Source organism: Bombina bombina, chromosome 11 (assembly GCF_027579735.1).
Source record: "Bombina bombina isolate aBomBom1 chromosome 11, aBomBom1.pri, whole genome shotgun sequence".
In the NCBI taxonomy this organism is placed as follows: Eukaryota; Metazoa; Chordata; class Amphibia; order Anura; family Bombinatoridae; genus Bombina; species Bombina bombina.
In genome coordinates, this window is record NC_069509.1 from 151,856,756 (window position 1) to 151,882,148 (window position 25,393).

The 25,393-nt window shown below is 37.5% G+C and overlaps 1 protein-coding gene across 2 annotated transcripts in view; it reads left to right on the forward strand.

The window, feature by feature from the left end:
• Positions 1-25,393, forward strand: part of INTS1 (integrator complex subunit 1) — a 190,185-nt gene that overhangs the window by 9,479 nt on the left and 155,313 nt on the right. For both annotated transcript variants that reach the window (XM_053694669.1, XM_053694668.1), the window contains 13 exons: positions 7,121-7,411; positions 7,971-8,167; positions 9,620-9,757; positions 11,123-11,282; positions 12,572-12,677; positions 12,808-12,994; positions 15,889-16,034; positions 17,594-17,735; positions 18,136-18,312; positions 19,770-19,878; positions 20,152-20,272; positions 20,841-20,918; positions 21,062-21,219. In XM_053694669.1, the coding sequence (XP_053550644.1) occupies positions 7,121-7,411; positions 7,971-8,167; positions 9,620-9,757; positions 11,123-11,282; positions 12,572-12,677; positions 12,808-12,994; positions 15,889-16,034; positions 17,594-17,735; positions 18,136-18,312; positions 19,770-19,878; positions 20,152-20,272; positions 20,841-20,918; positions 21,062-21,219 (2,010 nt within the window). The remainder of the gene's footprint in view (positions 1-7,120; positions 7,412-7,970; positions 8,168-9,619; positions 9,758-11,122; positions 11,283-12,571; positions 12,678-12,807; positions 12,995-15,888; positions 16,035-17,593; positions 17,736-18,135; positions 18,313-19,769; positions 19,879-20,151; positions 20,273-20,840; positions 20,919-21,061; positions 21,220-25,393) is intronic.

Sequence of the window (25,393 nt, forward strand, 5' to 3'; positions counted from 1 at the left end):
CCTTCTTTTGTTCTCCCCCCCCCTCTATTTGGCTCTCTCTCCCCCCTCTTTGGCTCTCTCTCCCCCCTCTTTGGCTCTCTCTCCCCCCTCTTTGGCTCTCTCTTGCCACTCTTTGGCTCTCTCTGCCCCCTCTTTTGTTCTCTCCCCCCCTCTATTTGGCTCTCCCCCCTCTATTTGGCTCTCTCCCCCATATATCTGGCCCTTCTCCCCCCTCTTTGGCTCGCTCTCTCTGCCCCCTCTTTTGTTCTCTCCCCCCTCTTTTGTTCTCTCCCCCCTCTTTTGTTCTCTCCCCCCTCTTTTGCTCTCTCCCCCCCTCTTTTGCTCTCTCTCCCCCCCTTTCTTTTGCTCTCTCTGCCCCCTCTTTGGCTCTCTCTCCCCCCTCTTTGGCTCTCTCTCCCCCCTCTTTGGCTCTCTCTCCCCCCACTTTGGCTCTCTCTCCCCCCTCTTTGGCTCTCTCTCCCCCCTCTTTGGCTCTCTCTCCCCCCTCTTTGGCTCTCTCTCCTCCCTCTTTGGCTCTCTCTCCTCCCTCTTTGGCTCTCTCTCCCCCCTCTTTGGCGTTCTCTCCCCCTCTTTGGCTCTCTCTTGCCACTCTTTGGCTCTCTCTGCCCCCTCTTTTGTTCTCTCCCCCCTCTATTTGGCTCTCTCTGCCCCCTCTTTTGTTCTCTCCCCCCTCTATTTGGCTCTCCCCCCCTCTGTTTGGCTCTCTCCCCCCTTCTTTGGCCCTTCTCCACCCTCTCTTGCTCCCTCTCTTGCCACGCCCCCATCACGGCACCCCGCCCGGCCACGCCTCCTCACGGCGACACCCGCCGCGGCGACACCCGCCCCGGCCACGCCTCCTCGCGGCGACACACGCTTCCTGACACTCCACTTCAGCCTTACTCTGTGCTGAGTGCTGAGTGTCAGGATCCAAATGGCCAGGTATGTTTGTCACATGCAGTCTTTACTGCGCATGACTGCATCTGACAAACATACTTGGCCATTTATTATATAGGATATATATATATATATATATATATAATTTACATACATATATACATATACAGTACCCTCCACTAATATTGGCGCCCTTGGTAAATATGAGCAAAGAATGCTGTAAAATATTTGTCTTTATTGTTTAACTTTGTGATCTTTTGTTAACAAAATACACAAAAAATACTCTGCTCATGGATATCAAACAATTACAAACACAACACAGGTTTATCCCAATAAATAAATAAATCTTTGGTAAAAATATGACACCCTTATGAGAAATATATGTTTGAAGTTTATTCCCATTGATATTTTGCATTTTGTAGTACACCTGGGTGACTAGGAACAGGAAATTGTTCAACCATGACTTCCTGTTTCACAGGGGTTTACATATGAGTTAACACATAGGTCAAATTCATTCATCACAATGGGTAAGACCAAGGAATATAGTTGTGATGTGTGACAAATGGTTGTTGAGCTTCACAAAATGGGAAGTGGCTATAAGAAAATAGTGAAAGCTTTGAAAATGCCCATTTTCACCACCAGGGAAATAATTAAGAGGTTCTAGTCAACTGGAAATGTTATTGGGTTCAGTATCCCTGGACATTCTGTTAGGATACATGGCATCATGGACTCTATCAAAAATCAACAGATATTAAGTGAACACCTGACTGCCTACTGCCAGAAAGCTTAAAATGGGCCGTGGTTGGATCATCCAGCAGGACAATGATCTAAAACACATCAAAACCATCACAAAAATCGTTTACTGACCACAAAATCAAAGGTCCTAACATGGCTATCCCATTCCACTGACTTAAACCTCTTAGAAAACCTGTGTGGTGAACCTAAGAGGAGAGTCTGCCAGCATCAGTATCGAAATTTGAAGGATCTGGAGAGATTCTGTATGAAGGAATGGTCTCAAAACCCTTGCCACATATTCTCCAACCTCATCAGACACTATAGGAGAAGACTCGGAGCTGTTATCTTGGCAAAAAGAGGTAGCACAAAGTATTGACTAAAAGGGTACCAATAAATGTGCCACACATATTTAACAAAGATTTTTTTTTTTTGGATAAACCTGTGTTGTGTTTGGAATTGTTTGATATCCATGAGAGCAGAGCATTTTTATGTATTTTTTGAACAAAAGATCAAAAGGTTAAACAATAAAGACAAATTTTCTTTGCTCATATTTACCAAGGTACCAATATTAGTGGAGGCACAGTACATAAATATATATATATATATATATATATATATATATATATATGAAATAACAAAGGGTAGAGAAGCGCACAAGAGGGGCACTCCTAGTGAAGCCTGTTTACATCAGTAGGTAAATGAATAAAATAGCAGTAGAACCACTCACGTGATTTGACCTCACTCGATATGAGGTATAGATCAGACACGGGTTATAGTTGATCTCTCTTTCTGCTCACCACCTTCCGCTTCTTTTTGGCTGTAGGAATCTTGTCACTGTATTTCCCAGTTGTAGCTGTGGATTATTATTCCTTTTCCACAATGGGGACCAAAGGGGTATGTAGAAGCAGAAAGGGACTGGATTCGTAAAGTGTATTTAAAATATCACATTTATTAATACATGTATTTATACATAGACCATTAAAAGTACATAGAAGATCCAATACAGTCAAAACGTTTGACTATAAAACATTAAAATGCATATATATGCAGCACGAACGAATAGGGCAATAGTGTGCAATTGTACCTCACAATACCCTTCGTTATTTAGCTGCTGCGTGTATCACAAATAATGGAAAAAGAGTACAAGCCCACTCCACACCGGTCACCAAACAGACACGATCACACAGTTTGTGTGCGATATAGCGTGCTACAAGGAGCCGGTGATCAGGAAGTATCGGGCACTACGTGTGGCGGGGGGCGGAGCCTTACGCGTTTCGCAACACGATTGGTTGCTTCGTCAGAGGTAGGGGCCGCCCCCCTCCTGTCTGGCTTATATAGCGTGTATTGGCTGAGTATCCCATTAGATTGTGGCGCCGCCGCCATCTTGGTTTCTGGTATTAGTTACGTCCTGTTAAAGAACTTAGGGGCAAACTGCATATGTTGGTTCAGTGTCATTAACTCAGTATGGACAATGCTTTGAATATACCTACAGTTTGTACAAGCAGTATATCGATTAAGGCATTCAGTATTATACATAAGTGTTAAACTCTTCTTACTATTATTTTGTTATGCTTTATATTTATATTTAATAAATGAAAGTTAAACCCATAAGTTAAATTAAAAAGCCCACATACATTATATACATAAAGCGTATCATTATTCAACATTTATATATGTAGGTGAAGATTTGTTTTAATATATAGATGTGTAACCCTGTTGTTAAGCATTCTTTCTTTTTGAAAGTAATAAAGATAGACAGAACTCACATTTATATATGGGTGAAATAACCCCATAGCATCTGAACATTACTATACTCCTCACTGTTTCTATTATAGAGGACTTTGAATGGAAAACCACTTACAAGTGGGCTACACTAGACGTAACGGCGTTATACACTTCAATTCCTCATGAACAAGGTATACAAACTATCAAACACTCCATATTAAGGGCAGACAAGATGACAGACACCCAAATGAAGTTTATTCTAGATTCAATAAGATTCGTGTTAGAAAAAAGCTATTTTCAATTTGAAGAAAAATTTTACATACAAAAAACTGGTACAGCGATGGGCACTAAATGTGCACCAAATTTCGCTAATCTTTATATGGGTGCTTTTGAAAATGACATGATTTATGAAGGGAATGGATATAAACATGGCCAGATAAAATTGTGGCGCAGGTTCATAGACGATATCCTTATAATTTGGGAGGGAGATGAAATCGAATGGAGAATCTTTGTCGATAATCTAAACAAAAATAATATGAACCTGAAATTCACAGATACCATAAATGATACGCAGATTGACTTTTTGGATGTTACTCTATCCACTTTGGATGGTACTGTCAAGAGCAGCTTATATAGAAAAATTACAGATACCAATGGGTATCTTGATGCTAGAAGTGCTCACCATCCAAAGTGGATAGAGAACATACCATATGGACAGTTTCAGCGTGTAAGACGAAACTGTACAGAACTGGAAAACTTCGAAAGGGAAGCTGAAGTGTTAAAAAAAAATTTAAAGAAAAAAAGTACCCCGACAAAACTGTAAAAAAAAGCATACGATAAAGCAAAATCATTAGACAGACATTCCCTTGTACATAATGGTAAAGTGCTAAACAACAAGAAAACTAATAAAAGCAAAGTAAAATTTGTTACCACATTTAATGATGGACATTGGCAAATTAAAAATATTCTAAAAAAGCATTGGGGGATACTACAAAAAGATCCACTTTTGAAAGAAACTATAGGTAACATTCCTGATGTAATCTATAAAAAGAATAAAAATTTTAAGTCGGTTTTAGCTCCTAGTGTAATCAAAAGTAAAAACAAGAAAAAGGTCCAAATAAATAACATAACCAAATCTGTTTTAAAGGGATTTCACAAATGCTTTAGAAAAAGCTGTGTCTGCTGCGAACATACACACCAGTCCAAACAGTATAATAAATTTGCAATAAAAACAGAGACAATAGAGAAGTTTCCAATAGAAAAACTTCTTAACTGCAAATCAGATTATGTAATATACATGTTGGAATGTACGTGTAAGAATCCTCTGAGGTACATAGGACGTACAAAAAGAAACCTTAAAACCAGATGCTTAGAGCACATAAAAAACATTGAAACTGGCACTCTAAATACTCCACTTATTCAACATTTTTGTCAGGTACATAATAAAAATAAAAATGATTTTTTTATAAAAGCGATAGAACAAGTTGATACAGGAAATAGAGGCGGTAGTAGACTGTTGGAATTGAGGAAAAGGGAAACTTTTTGGATTTTTACATTAAATACACTGGAACCCAATGGACTCAACAAGGACATAGACTTAGCTGCTTTTCTCTAAACTCACATAACCTATTATCTATTCAGTTCGGACTACATACTACTCAAATTGAACAAATTAAACACATAGATAAAGGAATACTAGTTGTATCAATATATTATTTTTAGGTTTATAATTTTATCACTATCCAATAGGTGTTACAACACTTATGAAGGCTAAGAGAGTGGAGCCCTAGAAATTAAGAATGCAGGGCTATGAGTTTTAAAATCTCCTTCCCCCCACCCCCCTCCTTTTTCTCTTTCTTCTTTTTTATTGTAAAATATTCTAATTATTTTATTTTATTGTACATATATTTCTATTTTTATATATATATATATATGTTTATTAAGATAAACAATCATATTTATACCTTTGATGTATAGTTTTATTAGTAATTCAAATAGATAATTAAAGGAGACATGAGTTCACACAAAACAAATAAAAAGAAACAGTGAGGAGTATAGTAATGTTCAGATGCTATGGGGTTATTTCACCCATATATAAATGTGAGTTCTGTCTATCTTTATTACTTTCAAAAAGAAAGAATGCTTAACAACAGGGTTACACATCTATATATTAAAACAAATCTTCACCTACATATATAAATGTTGAATAATGATACGCTTTATGTATATAATGTATGTGGGCTTTTTAATTTAACTTATGGGTTTAACTTTCATTTATTAAATATAAATATAAAGCATAACAAAATAATAGTAAGAAGAGTTTAACACTTATGTATAATACTGAATGCCTTAATCGATATACTGCTTGTACAAACTGTAGGTATATTCAAAGCATTGTCCATACTGAGTTAATGACACTGAACCAACATATGCAGTTTGCCCCTAAGTTCTTTAACAGGACGTAACTAATACCAGAAACCAAGATGGCGGCGGCGCCACAATCTAATGGGATACTCAGCCAATACACGCTATATAAGCCAGACAGGAGGGGGGCGGCCCCTACCTCTGACAAAGCAACCAATCGTGTTGCGAAACGCGTAAGGCTCCGCCCCCCGCCACACGTAGTGCCCGATACTTCCTGATCACCGGCTCCTTGTAGCACGCTATATCGCACACAAACTGTGTGATCGTGTCTGTTTGGTGACCGGTGTGGAGTGGGCTTGTACTCTTTTTCCATTATTTGTGATACACGCAGCAGCTAAATAACGAAGGGTATTGTGAGGTACAATTGCACACTATTGCCCTATTCGTTCGTGCTGCATATATATGCATTTTAATGTTTTATAGTCAAACGTTTTGACTGTATTGGACCTTCTATGTACTTTTAATGGTCTATGTATAAATACATGTATTAATAAATGTGATATTTTTAAATACACTTTACGAATCCAGTCCCTTTCTGCTTCTACATACCCCTTTGGTCCCCATTGTGGAAAAGGAATAATAATCCACAGCTACAACTGGGAAATACAGTGACAAGATTCCTACAGCCAAAAAGAAGCGGAAGGTGGTGAGCAGAAAGAGAGATCAACTATAACCGTGTCTGATCTATACCTCATATCGAGTGAGGTCAAATCACGTGAGTGGTTCTACTGCTATTTTATTCATTTACCTACTGATGTAAACAGGCTTCACTAGGAGTGCCCCTCTTGTGCGCTTCTCTACCCTTTGTTATTTCAGAAAAAACACTGGGAGGATCCACTTGCTCAAGAGGTCCCTCTCATTACCAGAAGAAGCAGCAGAGAATTTTCAGGCACTTGGGGAACTGTTAGAAGGATTGTCATTAAGTGACTGTGCTAACTACCTACAATATTTACAAGAGATACGCTGGACTGGTCCTATATCTTGGTGATACCGGTGGTGTGAGACAAACACACATATATATATATATATATATATATATATATATATATATATATATATATTCTTTGAAGAAATATATAACTTTACCCTCACTGTATACTAATATGTGTATGTAATAATATCCATCAATACAACAGTCTGTACGGGTATCCAGGTATTTCACTTATTGTCCAGCTACATATTCCTGAGCGCAGATATTGTTCATTTCTTTTTATATATATATATATATATATATATATATATATATATATATATATATATATATATATATATATACACACAGAAGTTCATCCTAATTTTGATCTTGGGTAAAACACCATTTACTTGTACCTTTGTCATTTTTTTCTTTGATTTCTTTGTGCAGGTCATCCACCACCAGGGGATTTTATAGCTTTGGGGTCCAAGGGACAATCTAATGAATCCAAAGCCCCCTCCAATCTTCTGAAGCCAGCGCCATCAGCATTAACATCAGAACGGAAGCGTGACGCCTCAGCTGCTTTAGCCACTACTTCAGGACTGACGGGCCTCACAAAGCGCCCAAAGCTATCACCCACTCCCCCATTGAGTGCACTTGGGCGTCTAGCAGAAGCTGCAGTGGCTGAGAAACGAGCTATCTCTCCATCAATTAAAGAGCCCTCGGTTGTCCCAATTGAAGGTACTAAGTTAAATACTGTATTTTGTGGCTCTTAATAGACCAATTTACAAATGCTTTGAGTGATGGTATTCTATTCCATTCGTGCATGTTAAATATGGGTAATAGATATACCCATCCCTGTGTATATTTCAGATCTTAAATTCTTTAAAGGGACGTAAAAGTGCAAAAAAGAAAATGCCCTAATCTTTTGCATTATTGCTTAAATATAAGCAACCTCTGTAAATGGGTTAAACACATAGTCGGCTGAAGAGCAGCAACACACTGCTGGGACCTAGCTAAACACATCTAAAGAGCCACTGACAAGAGGCATATGTGTGTAGCCACCAATTACTAGCTAGCTCCCAGTAGGGCATTGCTGCTCCTAAGACTACCTAAGTATGCTTTTAAACAAAGGATATCAAAAGAACAATGTACATTTTTATAATCTATGTGTATGTACATATGTTTGTATGTATGTATGTGTGTATATATATATATATATATATATATATATATATATGTGTGTGTATGTTTGAATGTGTGTGTGTATGAATATGTTCCCCTTCTGCTTTCCATTTAGTCCCGCCTGCGTCTTTGCTTGACGATATTGAGGCATCAGAGTTAGAGGGCAACGATGACCGCATTGAAGGGGTTCTTTGTGGAGCAGTGAAACAACTAAAAATGAATCGTGCCAAACCCGATCCCACACTCTATTTAAGTTTAATGTTCCTGGCGAAAATTAAACCGAACATATTTGCAACGGAGGGTGTAATTGAGGTGAGATTTATTTGTTGTCTTTATGTTTATATTTTAGATAATCTTACTCTACAGAGGGCGTTTGGTTATTTTTAGTGTCTAGTTTAGATTGGTTGCTTTTAGTCACATGACGCTCACAAAATATAGAGGCTCAGGAACACACTGCAAGATCCAAGCTACCTAAGGAAAATAACACTTTTTTTAACCATTAAAATATGACTGCATCAATACATTATATTAGGCAAAATTGATCATGATTGCAGGCAGACTGCTTTGGAAGTAGAGAATCTGTATGCCTGCAATCGCCACTTGCGCTGCTGCATCACATGACGAAATGTAAAATTAAACAAGTGTTTCTTGTGCAATGGCGTCTCTTGCTCTTGCAAAACCAGTTGCGTGAAAGCAGGGCATGTCAATTACCCTAAACAAACAAATGTTGCGGTGATTGATCACTCTACTTCTGAGGTGGCGGAGAGGCTAAAGAATCAGTTTCTGCTTCTTAATTTGTGAATGAAGGCTCGCTTATGTGCAGAGCGTTTAAAGCTTCAAGTACAGCTTATTAAATCTGCAACATTATATTGTTATCATATTAGCCAGGAGAGTAAGTTACTAATCCAGCCTTATTTAGCTATATATTTGTATATTTTTCTATATATATAGTGTAATCATTTTTAAATTCCACATTGTAAGACCAGAAGTAAATATCTATCCAGGAAAAGCACAGAGGCTGAAAAGTGGCTAAATAGTAACACTCTCCCAACACGCTAAGTAAAACCCAGTACTTGACTCTCAAATTGTTAGAGAATGAGAGTAAAAGGATACTGTAAATTAGCCCGGCAGGCCGAGTCACAACGTCAGAAGCGGAAATGGTTGAGCACACAAGGCAGAGGTCAGAAAAGCAGGCGGGCAGAAAAAGTACCAAATCGTAAGTCTAAAGAGTAGTCAAAAAACAGGTCAGAGACAGGCAAAGGTTGTCATAGTGCACCCAGGAACAAGCTCAATGATCTCTGATGAAGCGCATGTGCACATGCGCAAAATGCGTCAGATCTATGGTAGCGTACCATTAATTTTTATGGTCTACACAGAATAAATCATTGGCTCTAATTGGAAACAAGGCTTCAGTCTTCTTTTTTCTTACATATTAACCTATTCATGGACAAGGAGTGAGAGCCGAAGCGCGGGAGAAAGAGTAGGCGCACTAATCCGATGTGTCGCAATGGAATAGCACAGCTAGTAAATAGTAAAGGACCTGGAGAAAAGCCAAGGTGTGCTAACATGAGGGGCTGAGGCACGCTATATACCTTGCTAAATAAGCGTTGTGACACACACCTATGCAATTATTACTAAATAATCGGTTTTCTCAGAATTTTTTTTCCCCCCCAGACAGTATTTGTTCAGTATGGCTAATCTGGTCGTTAACTTGTGCAATTGCTATATGATCTAATTAATACTATCCATGTTTTGTTTTCAAAGGCTTTATGTAGCTTACTGCGAAGGGATGCCTCAATCAATTTCAAAGCCAAAGGGAACAGCCTGGTATCTGTGCTTGCCTGTAATCTTTTGATGGCAGCTTATGAAGAAGATGAGAATTGGCCTGAAATTTTTGTAAAGGTAATTTACTGTGCCAGGTGTTGGTAGATTTAATAAATTATAGGTACATGTGTAAAGGATAAATAGTTTTTAGTAGATAGTAGTAGTTAATCTTGTAATTAGTTCCAGTGTTGTATAAGTTATTTCATTCTACACTGATTTGCTAAAATATCAAAAAATAAGCTCTTCATTATTTGCATTAAAGTGAATGTCAAGTTTGATGAATCAGTGCCCGGTTTTTAAAAACCCTATTAAAAACAGGGGCACTTTCATTCTCCAAACTTTACATTTCACTCGTTTTGTTTAAATACCTTTTAATCTTGAAAGCCGCTCCAGAGCTTCCCCCGCCCGTTGCAAGACTCTTCATATGTCAAAAATGACGAATCCGGCTTCCTCCAATCACAGCTTTGCCTCGGGCAATGATTCTCCTGGGGGGAAGCCGTGATTGGAGGATGCCGTATTCGTCATTGCTGACGTATGAAGTGACGAGCGGCAGGAGGGGGAAAAATTGCTGGAGCGGCTTTCAAGATTAAAAGGTAAGTATTTTAACAAAACAAGTGAAATGTAAAGTTTGGTAATTGAAAGTGCCCCTGTTTTTAATATGGTTTTAAAACACCGGGCACTGATTCATCAAACTTGACATTCACTTTAACTTGGTTCATTTCAAATAGAAGCAAAATATTTGTTTACCCGATATAATTTTATATTAATATTAACACTATGTGAGACACGTAAAGAAACATATATACAGTTGTTGAATAGGCTATAGCGCTAAGGAACAAAATGTTGCTGAAAGGGACCATCTTATGGGTCATGCAAATTGCAAAAGCAGTAACTGTCAGTTCCACAGGCTGATCTTTTCTTTGACTACAACATTATGTCTAACGTTGTGTTTTTTTGTTTTGTTTTTTGGGGTTTAGTGTCGATTTATAGTTCTTAAAGTGATGGTAAATCCAAGCATTTCAAAAACGCTTTATTTACTAGTGCTATAAATAAAGGTGACTTTCTGTCATGAAGTATAAAAAAAAAATAGAATAAAGTACCTTTATTTGGCCGCAAGTTTCTGCCTAAATTGAGCACCACCGGCCACCCTCGGCAATTTCAGCAAAAGTTTTTTAAATGAGTTTGGCTAAGAGTTGGAAATGTCCCCTCATTGAAAGAAAAAAAAAGACTTGACGAAATTGTCAAGGGCGGCCGGAGGTGCTCAGTTTAGGCAGAAACAAATGTAAAGTATATCAGGTAACTTCTCTTTAGAATAGACAACCCATATTTCTCAAGGTGTGTGCAGGGATACAGAATTTTTTAAGTGTTACATTAATTTGAATAAATGACCCAGATATTACATCTTTCAGTACATGATTTCTTATGCCCTTTTTATTTCTGCAGGTGTATATAGAAGATTCTCTAGGAGAGAGAATATGGGTTGACAGTCCCCATTGTAAGACATTTGTTGACAATATTCAGACCGCTTTCTGCACAAAAATGCCTCCGAAGAGTATGTCTCTACAAGGGGAGACTGTTAGAATGGCAGGAGACCTCAGTGCAGGTAGGTCAATGTCACCAATGAGCATAACTGAACAGTAAATCTATTTATAAAGGGATTTGCTTTATTCAGGATTCATGAACATGTGTTTTATGTAGTTTAAGGGATACAAAAGTACATGGGTGTGTTCCAAATTTGAACAGAAAATGTTTTGCAATATACTTCCATTAGTTAAAATGCTTCTAGTATAAGTTATTACTGTTTTCAGCAGCATACACATGTATGCTGCAAGAGCGCGTGCACCAGTATTCCTGCTGTTGCTGGTGGTGTGTATTGTGTCTGTGAAGACTTAAAGGGACAGTCAACTCCAGTTTTTATTGTTTAAAAAGATAGATAATCTCTCTATTACCCATTCCCCAGTTTTGCATAAACAACACTGTTATTTATATATTAATATACTTTTTACCTCTATGATTACCTTGTATCTAAGCCTCTGCAGACTGCCCCCTGGTCACATGGCAACTCATATCTATATAAGTTATCTATATGGCCCACATGAACTAGTAGTCTCTTGTGAAAAGCTTATAAAAAAGCATGTGATAAGAGGTTGTCTGTAGTGGCAAAAATTTAGAGGTTTAAATATTGTAAAGTATATTAATATAACAATGTTGGTAGTTAAAGGGACACTGAACCCAAATTTTTTCTTTCATGATTCAGATAGAGCGTGAAATTTTAAGCAACTTTCTAATTTATTCCTATTATCAAAATTTCTTTAGTCTCTTGGTATCTTTATTTTAAATGCAAGAATGTAAGTTTAGATGCTGGCCCATTTTTGGTGAACAACCTTGGTTGTCCTTGCTGATTGGTGGATAAATTCATCTACCAATAAAAAAAGTGCTGTCTAGAGCTTGAACCAAAAAAAAAAGCTTAGATGCCTTCTTTTTCAAATAAAGATAGCAAGAGAACGAAGAAAAAATGATAATAGGAGTAAATTGCTTAAAATTGCATGCTCTATCTGAATCGCGAAAAAAAAACAATTGGGTTCAGTGTCCCTTTAAGGCATTATCTATCTTTTTAAACAATAACGATTTTAGTGTTGACTCTTTTTAATTTGTGTCATACAAACCCCTGCTGTCTCCTTGACAAGACGCGGTGTTTGCATACTGGTGCACGGGCCCTTACAGCATATGTGGTGCGTATGCCGCTGAAAAACAGTTAAAACTTTTACAAGAAGAATTTTTGCTAATGGAAGTATATTGCAAAACATTTTTTATTTAAAAATGTGAAACACACCCATGCACATTTTCATTGTTACCTTTCAATTTTAATATTTTTCCCCAATTATTTTTAAGGCAGCAGTCCTCATCCTTCCATGACAGAGGAAGAAGACAGTCAAACTGAACTTCTCATCGCAGAGGAGAAACTGAGCCCTGAACAAGAGGGACAACTTATGCAAAGGTTTATTAAGTTTTCAGTCCTTATATTTTGTATGAAAACCTTGCATTTAGGTTACTGGAGTAATGATGTGTTCTGCAGTTGCTTTGTTTTGGTAGTGTCAGTGTTTTACTATCAGTATTATTATCTTTAGGTATGAAGACCTTGCAGAGAGTGTGGAGGAGTACGTCCTTGACATGCTGCGAGATCAACTGAACCGTCGGCAGCCAATGGATAACGTCTCAAGAAATCTCCTTCGCTTGCTCACTGCCACATGTGGCTACAAAGAGATACGGCTTATGGCTGTTCAGAGGCTGGAGATGTGGTTGCAGAACCCAAAGGTGAGAATATAGATGGACTGAATGTATTACAGGTACAAATCCCCAAATCTGGAATTCCAAAATCCAAATTTATTTTGAAATCCAAAATTTTTAATTATCATTTTTTTTTTTTTTTTTATAACATAAAATGATCAAAAATGACTATTTTTTTCCTTCCGTAAGCCACAATCTTCTTTACCTGTGTATATTTATTTACAACAACTATTACAAGTGATGTAAGATATTGTTGTTTACACTTGATTCCATCCCCTTTACAAACTGTCCCACTTTAAAGATGCAAATATTCCAAAATCCAAACTATCCTGAAATGCAAACCTTTTCCAGTCCCACGCAGTTTGAATAAAGGGTTTTCTATCGGTATTAAAATTCACGGTTTGCTATTTAAAGGGACATAAAACTCCAAAATATTTTTTTCATGATTCAGATAGAACATACAATTTTTAAACAACTTTCTAATTTACTTCTATTATCAAATTTTCTTAGTTTTTTTGTTATCCTTTGCTGAAAAGCAGGAAAGTAAGTTGAGGGAGTGTGCACGTGTCTGCAGCAGTTTTGCAACAGTGTTATACATTAACAAGAGCACTATATGGCAAAACTGTTTTCTCTCATGTAGTGCTCCAGACATGTGCACGATACCTATCTAGCTATCTCTTCGACAAAGAATAACATGAGAATGAAGCGAATTTTGAAACTTTTTTCAAATTGTATTCTCTACCTGAATCATGATAGAAAAATTTTGGGTTTCATGTCCCTTTAAAGTGATGGTAAATTGTGCTGTGAGGTAACTTTTCCACCTCTTCGCCAATAGCCATGCGGGCTATCAATCTTGGCCCCAGCTAACCCGCACAGCTATTGGCTAAGAGGTGGAAATGTCACATCACAGCAAAATATCGTTCTGCCATGGGCTGCCTGAGGAGCTCAGTGCGTTGAACGCTTCAAACAAATAAGATAACTTTTACCATGAAATATTTTATACTTCATGACTGAAATTCCCTTTATTTGTTCCGCTGGTAAATCCTAGCGTTTCAAAAACACTAGGCTTTACTATCACTCTAAGTGTAGTGAATATTTTTATCTCAAAGATAGCATGGAAGTATCTGATATAACACAATTATTCAAAAGTGCAAATACTTGGTAGACATAATGACGTATTCAAAGCAAAGATTAGCCTTAGAATAATATGCAGATGTATTTTTACAATTATATTAGTTGTTTAAATATTGAAAATATAGGTGTAAAGGTTTAGTTTCTATAAAGTAAAGGGCACCACCATGTTTGAACTAGCTTTCTATTTAGGTCTGTTTATGCACACAAAGCTGTGTGTCCCTATGTGTCTTCAGGGGAAACGGATAAGGGGCAACTTGAGTTCAAACATCGCAGCACCCATTATTTGACATAAAATTCAGTGTACTTTAGAAACCAACATTTTTTTAGAGTTAAATTAGAGGAAAGGGGGAAAAATAAAAGTATATTTCAGCACATAATTAAATATTTGATATTGCAATTTTATACTGTTTAAAATCCCGTAATGTTAAAGAGACAGTAAACACCTTCAATATGAAATGTTTAGTTATGAGTAGTAAAACAACTTTACTTTCATCATTTATGTTGCCTCCTTATTAAGGTAATTTAGTTTTGAAATTTGTGGATTTTCTAATTCTCAGAACCTGAAATGCTCACTGCAGATATCAATATGAAATATACATGGGAATCTTCTAGTGTGTGTGTGTGGGAGGGGGGTAGGGAAGAGAGACGCCCCCATTTAAAAGGTTGTTTCTGCAGCTTTTTGTAATATAACAAACTCTACGCATGAGTGTCCTTTTAAAGGGCCATGAAACCCAAACATTTTCTTTCATTATTTTGGATAATTTTAAACAACGGTTTACTTCTAGCATCAATTTTGCTTTGTTTTCTTGGTAGCAGCAATGCACTACTGTGAGCTAGCTGAACATGTTTGTAAGCCAATGATAAGTGGTATATTGGGGCAGCCATCAATCAGCAGCTAGTTCCCCAGCTGCTGAGCCTACCTAGATATGCTTTTCAAGAAAGGATACCAAGAGAACAAAGCAAGTTAGATAATAGAAGTAAATTTGAAAGTTGTTTAAAATGATATGCTCTATCTGAATCAGGAAAGAAAATTTTAGTTTTTTTGCCTCTTTATGGATTAATGATATTCATATGCTAGGTATCTAAATTGAGTATATGTTTAAAAAATTACATTTAAAGTGAATGTAAATTTTGATGCTAAAGTGCCCGGTTTTTAAAAATTCGATTAAAAACAGGGGCACTTTAATTCATCAAAATTTATATTTCACTCGTGTTATGAAAAAAAACTTACCTTTTAATCTTGACAGCAGCTCCGGCTTCCCCCGGTTGTCGCAAGCCATTTCTGATGTCAGAAATGATGGATAGGTCATCCTCCAATCACGGCTTCCCCCCGGGGTAATCGGTGTCTGATTCAATGCCGTGATTGGAGGAAGACAGATTCCTAATTTTAGACCCAGGAAGATGCTTTGCGATGGGTGGAGGAAGCTGGAGCTGCTGTCAAGTTTAAAAGGTAAGTTGTTTTTTTCACAACAGGAGTGAAATGTAAATTTTGATGAATTAAAGTGCCCCTGTTTTTAATCAAATTTTTAAAAATTGGGCACTTTAGCATCAAAATTGACATTCACTTTAATGGGATTCAAACTTACTATTCCCAGATATATTCAGTCCTTTTTTTCCTGATTTAGCTGTAATATGTTTTTTCACTTTTATGTTAATTTGCTTGTTGTTGCTGTTGTTGTTGTTTATAAATATTTACAAATATTTAGCGCTGCGGAATCTGTTGGCGCTCTACAAATAACTGATAATAATAATAATACAGAGACCTGTTTATTTTTTCTTTTTATTAGCTAACCCGCCCAGCCCAGGACCTTCTCATGTCTGTCTGCATAAACTGTAATACACAGGGGTCTGAAGATATGGAAGTGATTTCCAACCTAATCAAAATTAGGCTTAAACCCAAGGTTCTGCTCAACCATTATATGCTGTCTGTAAGGTAAACTCCATTTAGACGTTTCCATGTTGTATTCTAACTATTTTATGCTGTGTGCTATTCAAACCTTGGGTAACAACACTAAATGTGGGCAAATCAATTCCTATATCATATATATATATACACACACACACGTAAATTATATTTCATTATAGTTCTTAATCTGTGGGATTCTACTTTTTTTAAGGGTGTTACACTATATATAATATATACTGTATATTTCACTTTTATGTTTTTTATCATGGTAAAGGGACATTTAACAGTAAATAAACATCATGCATCTCCCTCTAAATATGGGTGCCACCATTTTGGAATTCACTGCATGCAACTGAAGGTAACTGAGAGTTGCTGCACTCATGGAAACACATCCGCTCTGCAATGCAGTGAAATCTAGATTTCAACATGGCGACACTCTTGACTTGAGGGAGGCAGAGCATAACCTCATTACTATGTTTATAAAATGTGTTTAGTGTTTAATATCCCATTTAAAACCAGACATAGCACCTTTCACTTGGTTAGGGAAAGAATACTTTTAGTATTTGTTCGCTACTGTTAAAACCTAAGGTCTTCTGTCATGTTACATTAGAATACCTGTAGTAAAAAATAACGTGCTTTAATTTGTTAGAGCATGTGATTATTGCACTACTAACTGTAGGAATGTGATGTATTTAAAGGGACAGTATACACCAATTGTCATATAACTGCCTATAATAGACACTACTATAAAGAAGAACACGCTCAGATAATGATCTTAGAAATCCACTATAAAACCTTTTTTAAAATCTCCCAGTTTAGCCCTGTTGATGAGGTTAGTTGGGACACTCAATGAAAGGGGCTGGGAAAACAGGAACAGCAGACACTCCCCCCACCCCCTTCCCAGATAACAGTTAACACAAACAGGAGCAGCAGGAATCTGTATACATCAGTATACATCTGACACCGTGGGGCTTGGTTAGGAGTCTAAAAATCAGCACAATGTTCTTAAAAAATAAGCCAAACTATACATTGTTACAAAAACACTCCCAGATGGGCTATATACTGTAAATGGATAATCTACAGAACATTTATGTAAAGAAAAATCTAGTGTACAATGTCCCTTTAACTCCTACAAAGCGGATAAACACATAGGTAAAGTCCCACTTGGGAACCACAAACATTGCAGCTCCCCAGCTGAACAGAGTGGGTGATTGGCTGAGTTGTGCAACTGCCACAGTCAATTGGCTCATCAGCAGTTCTCTGTGCCTCCCGACTGGGAAGTTATCTATGTGTTTAACCCAGGGTCGACAAATCTGTTTAAAATTTAGGAGCCAGTAAGAATATTTAGGAGCCAGGCACAGTTTTAGGAGCCAGACAGTGGTATTTGTATATAGATATATGGAAAATAACCCAAAGAGTTAGGAGCCAGTGGCTCCCATGCTCCTGGGTTTGTCAAGCCCTGGTTTAACCCCTTGACACAGAGTTAAACACAGAGCGTTACACAGTGAGTAGCGCACAATTACATGCTGAATGTTGGATGTTGTCTTTTTTTAACTACAAATTGTGTATACTCCTTTTATTTTTAGGGAACTTTTGAATGCTCACAAGGATAACCTTGGCACAATGGTGAAATTTGTTATTTTTAATGAGCTCTCCAATGCTAGAAATCCAAACAACATGCAGGTTTTATACACTGTGCTTCAGCACAGCTCTGAGTTGGCTCCAAAGGTAATTTTGTAATGATACTGGAAGTATATATCTTAAGTTAAAGGGACATGAAACCCAATTTTTTTTCTTTCGCGATTCAGATAGAGCATGCAATTTTAAATAACTTTCCAAATTATTTCTATTATCTAATTTGTTTTAATCTCTTTGTATCCTTGTTGAAAAGAATATCTAGGTGGGCTCAGAAGCTGCTGATTGGTGGCTGCACATTGTCATTGGTTTCCAATAGTGCATTAGTGCTCCTTCAACAAAGGATACAGAGAATGAAATAAATTACATAAAAGTAGTAAATTGGAAAGATGTTTAAATTTGTGTGATCTATCTTAACCATGACAGAAAAAATGTGGTTTTCATGTCCTTTTAAACTTATTGTGAATGTAATGTGATATGCTTCTTTTTTCAGTTCCTAGCTATGGTTTTTCAAGACCTTCTTATAAATAAAGATGATTACTTACGAGCGTCCCGAGCTTTACTCCGAGAGATTATCAAGCAGACAAAGCATGAGATTAATTTCCAAGCGTTCTGCCTCGGGCTGATGCAGGAGCGAAAAGAATCTCAGTACACGGATCTGGAGTTCAAGGTAATTGACCAGTTGTCTTTTGTACATTCAGCTACTAGGCCATTTTAATTGACTAAACCGAAGTTGGTGGGTACCATAATGTATTCAAAGCAAAGTTTAGTCTGAGAATAAAATGCTGATGTATTTTTTTTTAGTTGTTTAATTATTGAAAAAGTGTAAAGTTTTAGATAATGCAACTGGTCTCACCATTTTATAACCTAGGTTTCCTTTTCTACTGAGGCCTATCAGGGACAGCTAAAAATCAGTGACTAGTATGTGCAACCAATGACTCTGTGTTACGTTTGTAATCCGCACTTCCACTTCTGATGGAAATTTAATGAAAATTAGAGAAAAGGGGTTCCAAATAAATAATAAAAGTGTCTTTTCTACAAATAATTAAAAATGTTATATTAAAATCAGAAAGTGTTTAATCTCCCTTTAAAGGGACTTAAAAGTGCTGGGCGCACAACCACCATAGAATGGTTACTACTAACTATGTTATTGCATTTCATCCTGTTCCTGCAGCTCTTTTCAAATCCGTTCTCCTGCCATATACTGAAGCTCCGCCTCTTTGTACCTGGGGCTGCCATCTTGTTCAGGTATTCTCACAGCCTGTGACATAAGCTGTGCACACTCACAGTTCAGTAATATTGCCTATTTTTTACAGCTGTATAATGAGCTTCAGATTAGGGTCCATGATACAAATCAGGGGCTTTACATTTTTGCAGTGGCTGCATTACTATATATTATTGTTTAGTGCTTTTTTAAAATATATTTTGTAAAACTGTAAAAATTGCAAAAATGTAAAGCTCCTGCTTTGTATCATACACACTAACCTGAAGCTCGTGATACAGCTGTAAAAAAAGAGGACACTATCACTGATCTGTGAGTGTGCACAGCTTCAGTCACAGGCTGTGAAAATACCTGAGCTCCAAGATGGCAGCCCCCGGTACAAAGAGGCGGAGCTTCAGTATCTGGCACCTCTGAGCTATTAAAACAGGAGAACTGATTTGTAAAGAGCTGTAGGGACAGGATGACATATATAGTGAGTAGTTAATATTCTTTTGTAGCTGTGCACAGCCGTTTAATGTCCCTTTTTAAGTTTGTACAGCAGTTGGCAGAGATTCTATATTGCAGATACTTCGCTGTGAAAGTAGAAATGGGTGAATGTTAATGCGTAGCAAGTAACGGAACAGGACATGGGCCAGCAGGTGCACTAAACAGTCAATGAAGCATCAGTTACTATATGCAGGCAGTAAATACTCCCAGAAGCGGTCACACCATCTTGTTGTTTTTTTATTTATAAATAATGCATAGCGTCATCACTACCACACATATTAGGCAAGCGCATTTTGCAGTTTAATTATCTCTTCCTCAATCGGTAGCTAAGAAAACTGCTGAATGCACATACCTAATAGATATTCCTGTTTACCTTCATCACAAATCCAATACCATCTTACATACTTTTTTTATACCAGGAGCGGTTTGTGACCCACATCACTGATCTGCTTGCTGTGTCCATGATGCTTGGAATTACTGTACAGGTGAAGGAGGCTGGAGTTGCGTGGGACAAAGGAGAGAAGAAGAGTAAGTATCGGAATTATTCATAATTTGCCTTTGTAGTTTTAGACTACTAAAAGGTTATGGTGGGCTAGATTCACTTCAAGTAAAGCTTACAGTAAGACAGAATGTTCTGATAATCATTTTATCCTTCACACCTGATTCATTAACTTTTGAAGAACCGTAGAATATACTAGAGATGAAAGCGCTTTGTATCTCTGCAGAGTTTAGTATATTTAGGACAAGCTTTTTTAATTGTCTTTATAATTAAATTAATTGATTTAATAATTTGGTCTCTAGGTTTGGAAGTCCTACGATCCTTTCAGAATCAGATCGCTGCCATCCAGCGAGATGCGGTTTGGTGGCTTCATACAGTTGTTCCAACAGTAAGCAAACTATCGGCAAAAGATTACGTACATTGGTATGTATTCAAATTAAATTTATTGATGCAGCAATGTTTAGCAAAGGGACAGTGTACACCAATTTTCATATAACTGCATGTAATAGACACTACTGTAAAGAATAATATGCCTAGATACTGATATAAAAATCCAGTATAAAACTTTTTAAAAACGTACTTAGAAGCTCCAAGTTTAGCACTGTTGATGAGGTTAGGCTGGGACACCCAGTGAAAGGAGCTGAGAAAGCAGGAAGAGCTGCGCTGACACCCCCCTCCCCTGCATATGAAAAGACAGATTATACAAACAGGAGCAGCAAGAATCTGTAGACTTCAGTCTATATCTAAAACTTTGGGGCTTGGTTAGGAGTCTGAATATCAGCACAATGGTATTAAAAAATAAGCTAAGCTATACATTGTTACAAAAGCACCCCCAGATGGACTATATAAATGGATCATCTAAAAAACATATATTTAAAGAAAAATCTAGTGTACAATGTCCCTTTAAAAGCTGTGATATTTGTGTATAATTTATTGTAAAATTATTGGAATTTTGTATATTTTTTTTTAAATCTTACTTTCTTTTATTTAGTCTCCACAAAGTACTTTTCACTGAACAACCAGAAACATACTACAAGTGGGATAACTGGCCCCCAGAAAGCGATCGCAAGTATGGTTATCACCTTATCCTATCATATTTCAATAAGATTTAATTGCATGCTTTTAATTTGGATAATTGTGATTTTTTTACAGTAAATTAGATATAAAAACAGTATAACAATTCTAAAGCAGTGTTTGATATTTTTTTTTTAGCTTTTTTCTACGCCTCTGCTCTGAAGTGCCTTTACTTGAGGACACTTTGATGCGTATCCTGGTTATTGGCTTATCTCGTGATCTTCCACTTGGACCCGCAGATGCTATGGAGCTGGCTGATCATTTGGTGAAACGGGCTGCAGCGGTACAATCTGACGGTATAATATTTTTTGTAGTTAACGTGTAAAACGCCACATGTATGGCTCAAATAATCTTTGATGTAGCTTAGTTTACACATTATTATATCAGTGAGTCTCTTTAAGGAACCGATTCTCTAAAAAGATCGTCAGTGTTACACGAACCTTCATGGGACGCTATAAAGGCACATTTTACCCTTATAACTGTGTGATTTACTAATAGGATTTTCCTACCCCTCCCTAGGTGCAATTCCTGTTGGAAGGGGAAGTGCAGACTCCAAAATTAACATTGCTCTATTCCATACAATAATTGTTTGCATACTTTAGTGACATTTATATTTGTCCCTAACTGGCCTCAGAAGAGTTGCAACACGGCATTGCTCATTGTTTTATGGACACTAAAAGTTTACATTTATTTTTTTAAATATTTATACAACTAATTAAAAAAATCATAGTTGCCAACATTTGAAAAAGATTTCCAACAGAGCCATGTCCATTTATGATTTGCATAGCTCTGCCCACTCAGACTTCTTAAACAAGCTCATTAGATACTAGTAGTATAATTTAGCCATAGTGATTGCTTAAAATAATAGGAGAGACAAATTTAATCTGTAATGATTCAGACCGGGCAGGCAATATTTAAATTCACTTCTACTATGAAATTTAGCTTGTTCTCTTGGGTACCTTTGCTGAAAAGAATATGTACATATCCTCAGCAACAGCAATGCACCACTGTTGATTATTGGCTACACACATTTGTCATTTGCTCACCAAATGTGCTCAGCTAGCTCCCAGTAGTGTATTCCTGCACTGGAGATGCTTTTGTGTTTAACTGTGAGTTTAATCCCTTTGCAGGGGTAAAACAGATTGCACCCTTAAATCAGTTCTTGACAATTTGGCCCCTCCTACCATAGCTCGGAAGTCACGCACTCATCCCCAGCCCTAGCATACTCCTCTGACACGCTATGTTTGCAGATGTTCCCGCACTGCTGAGCGACACTGGAGAAAATCTCAGTGTTCAGTTGACTTTCTTCACTACAAGTTCATCTTGAACTCTTACTATTCTGCCCTTAACCTCTCTAAGAAAGATTACCTTTATACTCGTTCTTCAAACCCAAAACATCTGTTCTCCACTTTCAATACTCTTCTACGCCCACCCCCGCTCCTATTACAACTTCTTTCTCAGCTCTAGATTTTGCCAGCCACTTTAACAACAAAATTGATTCCAAACAAAATCATCTCTCAACACAGTAACAGTCTCCAATCCCCTCAAAATCTTGCAATCACCCAAAACCCACAAAGCCATAAATTTTAGCTCTTTTGCCCCTGTTACTGAGGAAGAAGTTTCAGCCCTTTTACTGTCCTCTCACCTCACTACCTGTCCACTTGATCCCATCCCCTCACAGCTACTCTCCTCCCTCTCCCATACCCTTACCCCTATCTTCACACACATTTATTACGTCTCCCTCGGCACCAGTATATTTCCCTCATCTCTAAAACATGCACTGGTCACACCTATCCTCTAAAATCCTTCTCTCGATCCAACCCCCCACCCAATTACCGCCCTATTTCCTTATCCAACCCCCCCATCCAATTACCGCCCTAGTTTTTTTATCTTTGATGCAGCAGTGATTGTGGGCAGTAAGTTAATAGATTAAGAAATGCCCCAGTAAATCTGGATTATTTTTTGTTGTTGTATGTTCTTTGAATTCCAGTCCTGATGTCTTAAGCCCCTGCTAAGCAAAGCCTCAGTGTATAAATGAGGGAAATTACACATGTTCCAAACTGTGCAACACTATTGACATGCCTGGCTTCATCACCTCTTGTCCCCTACGCTTCCTGGTATTATATATCACATGGCTTCCCCTTACCTGACACCTGTCTACACACTTCAACATAACATAAGATCACAGATAAAGTTTCATAAAAAAACTTACATACTGTAAGCAATAAGTAATGAGTAAAATCGAAAGCCACGGTGACCTCTGTGGTGGGAGTACTGTACTGCACACAATATTATTAAACTAAATGCAGGCTGACCATGAACTGAATATGGGAAAGACTTAATAGACAGGGGCAGAAAACCAAAAAACAGGACTGTCTGGAAAAGTGGGACAGTTGGCAACAATGAAAAATACATCTGCATATTATTCTTAATCTTTACTCGGAATACTTTAATTTACATAGTATTTATTTATGTTTAATGTCCCTTTAAACTAAGTCACGTGGATCAGCATTTGGCATAGACCCAGATGTACAGAATTCTTCTTTGTGCTCTTAACCTGAAAGTAAAGAAACTCATTTATCTAGGAGTGTATATCTCTAATTTTTCTCTTTGCCAGTATTTATACAGAACTTTTTCATGACAGTCTACTGTGCCGAAGCAAATGTAGAGAACTAGAAAAAGACAACATTTTGGGCAAATATCCTTTTGATATGTTTCACTGGGCAAATTATATACGGTCATTGCAATGCAGAGTATGAAAAAGAACAGCATCATTATGTTAACATATTATATATATATATATATATAAAGTCTTAATAATATGCACTCACTGGATTTGAAGCACAGCACACTTTATTAGGTTGTACAACCTAATAACGTGTGCTGTGCTTTAAATCCAGTGAGTGCATATTATTAAGACTTTATTTGATGATTTATGCACCCTGGTCTTGAGACTTTGGCGAGTGGGCGTGCGCTACCATCTGTTTTTTATATATATATATATATATATATATGGAAAAAAAGGGTAAAAGTGACCAGCGCTCTCTAAGTTCTTGTTATAAATTCTGAATTCGACCAGATATCTTTGTTCAGTATTTATTAAACCACACAGTGGGGCCCATTTATCAAAGGGCTTGCGGACCTGATCCGACACTGCGGATCAGGTCCGCAAGACCTCGCTAAATGCGGAGAGCAATACGCTCTCCGCATTTAACATTGCACCAGCAGCTCACAAGAGCTGCTGGTGCAACACCGCCCCCTGCTGACTCGCGTATTCGATCGGGTTGATTTCCGGCGATTCCTGTCCGCCTGCTCAGAGCAGAGTCTTTAGACCGCTGCTTCATAAGTTGTGTTTCTGGCGAGTCTGAAGACTCGCCAGAAACACGGCCCTTCAAGCTCCGTACGGAGCTTGATAAATGGGCCTGTATGTGTGTCGATATCTGTTTGTGTGTATGGTATTGTGCAGCATAAACCAATGATAATGTGTACCCCTGACACAATAGATGAAATATACAATAAAGAGAACAATTCTTGGTAGTTCAGCGCAACAAAATACAATAAATACAGTTATTCGTGATAAAATTGGGGCACTGAGTAGTACACGTTATTTAGTCTTGTTTGCTGTATTATTCACAGTGAAATTGAATAAGTATTCTTAATAAAGTTCTAATCCATATATATATATATATATGTAGATAGGTGAAAAGATGTCTCCTTACCGGATGTTACCCCAATCTTATGAGGTAAGGTATGATCATGTAAGGAGTATCTGTGTCTTGTCTTAATGACAGCTGGTAGAAATGCCTCAGACGTATGGGTCCAGGAAGAGGAAATGTTTCTCCCTCTCAACGTCCGTATCTGTGACTGAATGTATGGTCTTTATCCGGTAGAAACTTCGGGGTAGGTTGGAGTCTAAGTGACTCACAGGAGGTATGGTACTTCAAATGGAATCTCTCAGGCTCTCAGTTTCTGTGAGCTTGCACTGGGAGTCCGGTTACTGTCAGGTCACCTGAGATAAACGGGGATTTCACCGGAGACGCCAGAAGTAGTGAAACTGCTCACACCGCCCCTCCGCCTGACCAGCACATATGCTCTATGTATAATGATATCTCTCACACTGTCTTCTTACACTGGACATTGTCAGCCTCTATACAACTTTCACCTCAACCCGCTCATGATTTTACGACACCCCCTCCTCTCCCTGCACTCAGACCTTTGTAACACTTTATGTCCCTTTAACCATCCTGTGCTTCAAGACATAATCTAAATTCCATTGAGTTGGTCAATATTGCTTCAGACTTGATAAAGAGAGGTATAGCCCCAGAGCTTGTCTACTTATAAATATATAATTTGTCCAATAAAAAGTATCATTGCTCTTGTTATTTTTTTTCTAAATCACTGGACTAGCACGACTTCTCCAATCAACATGTGTGTGTGTGTGTGTGTGTATATATATATATATATATATAT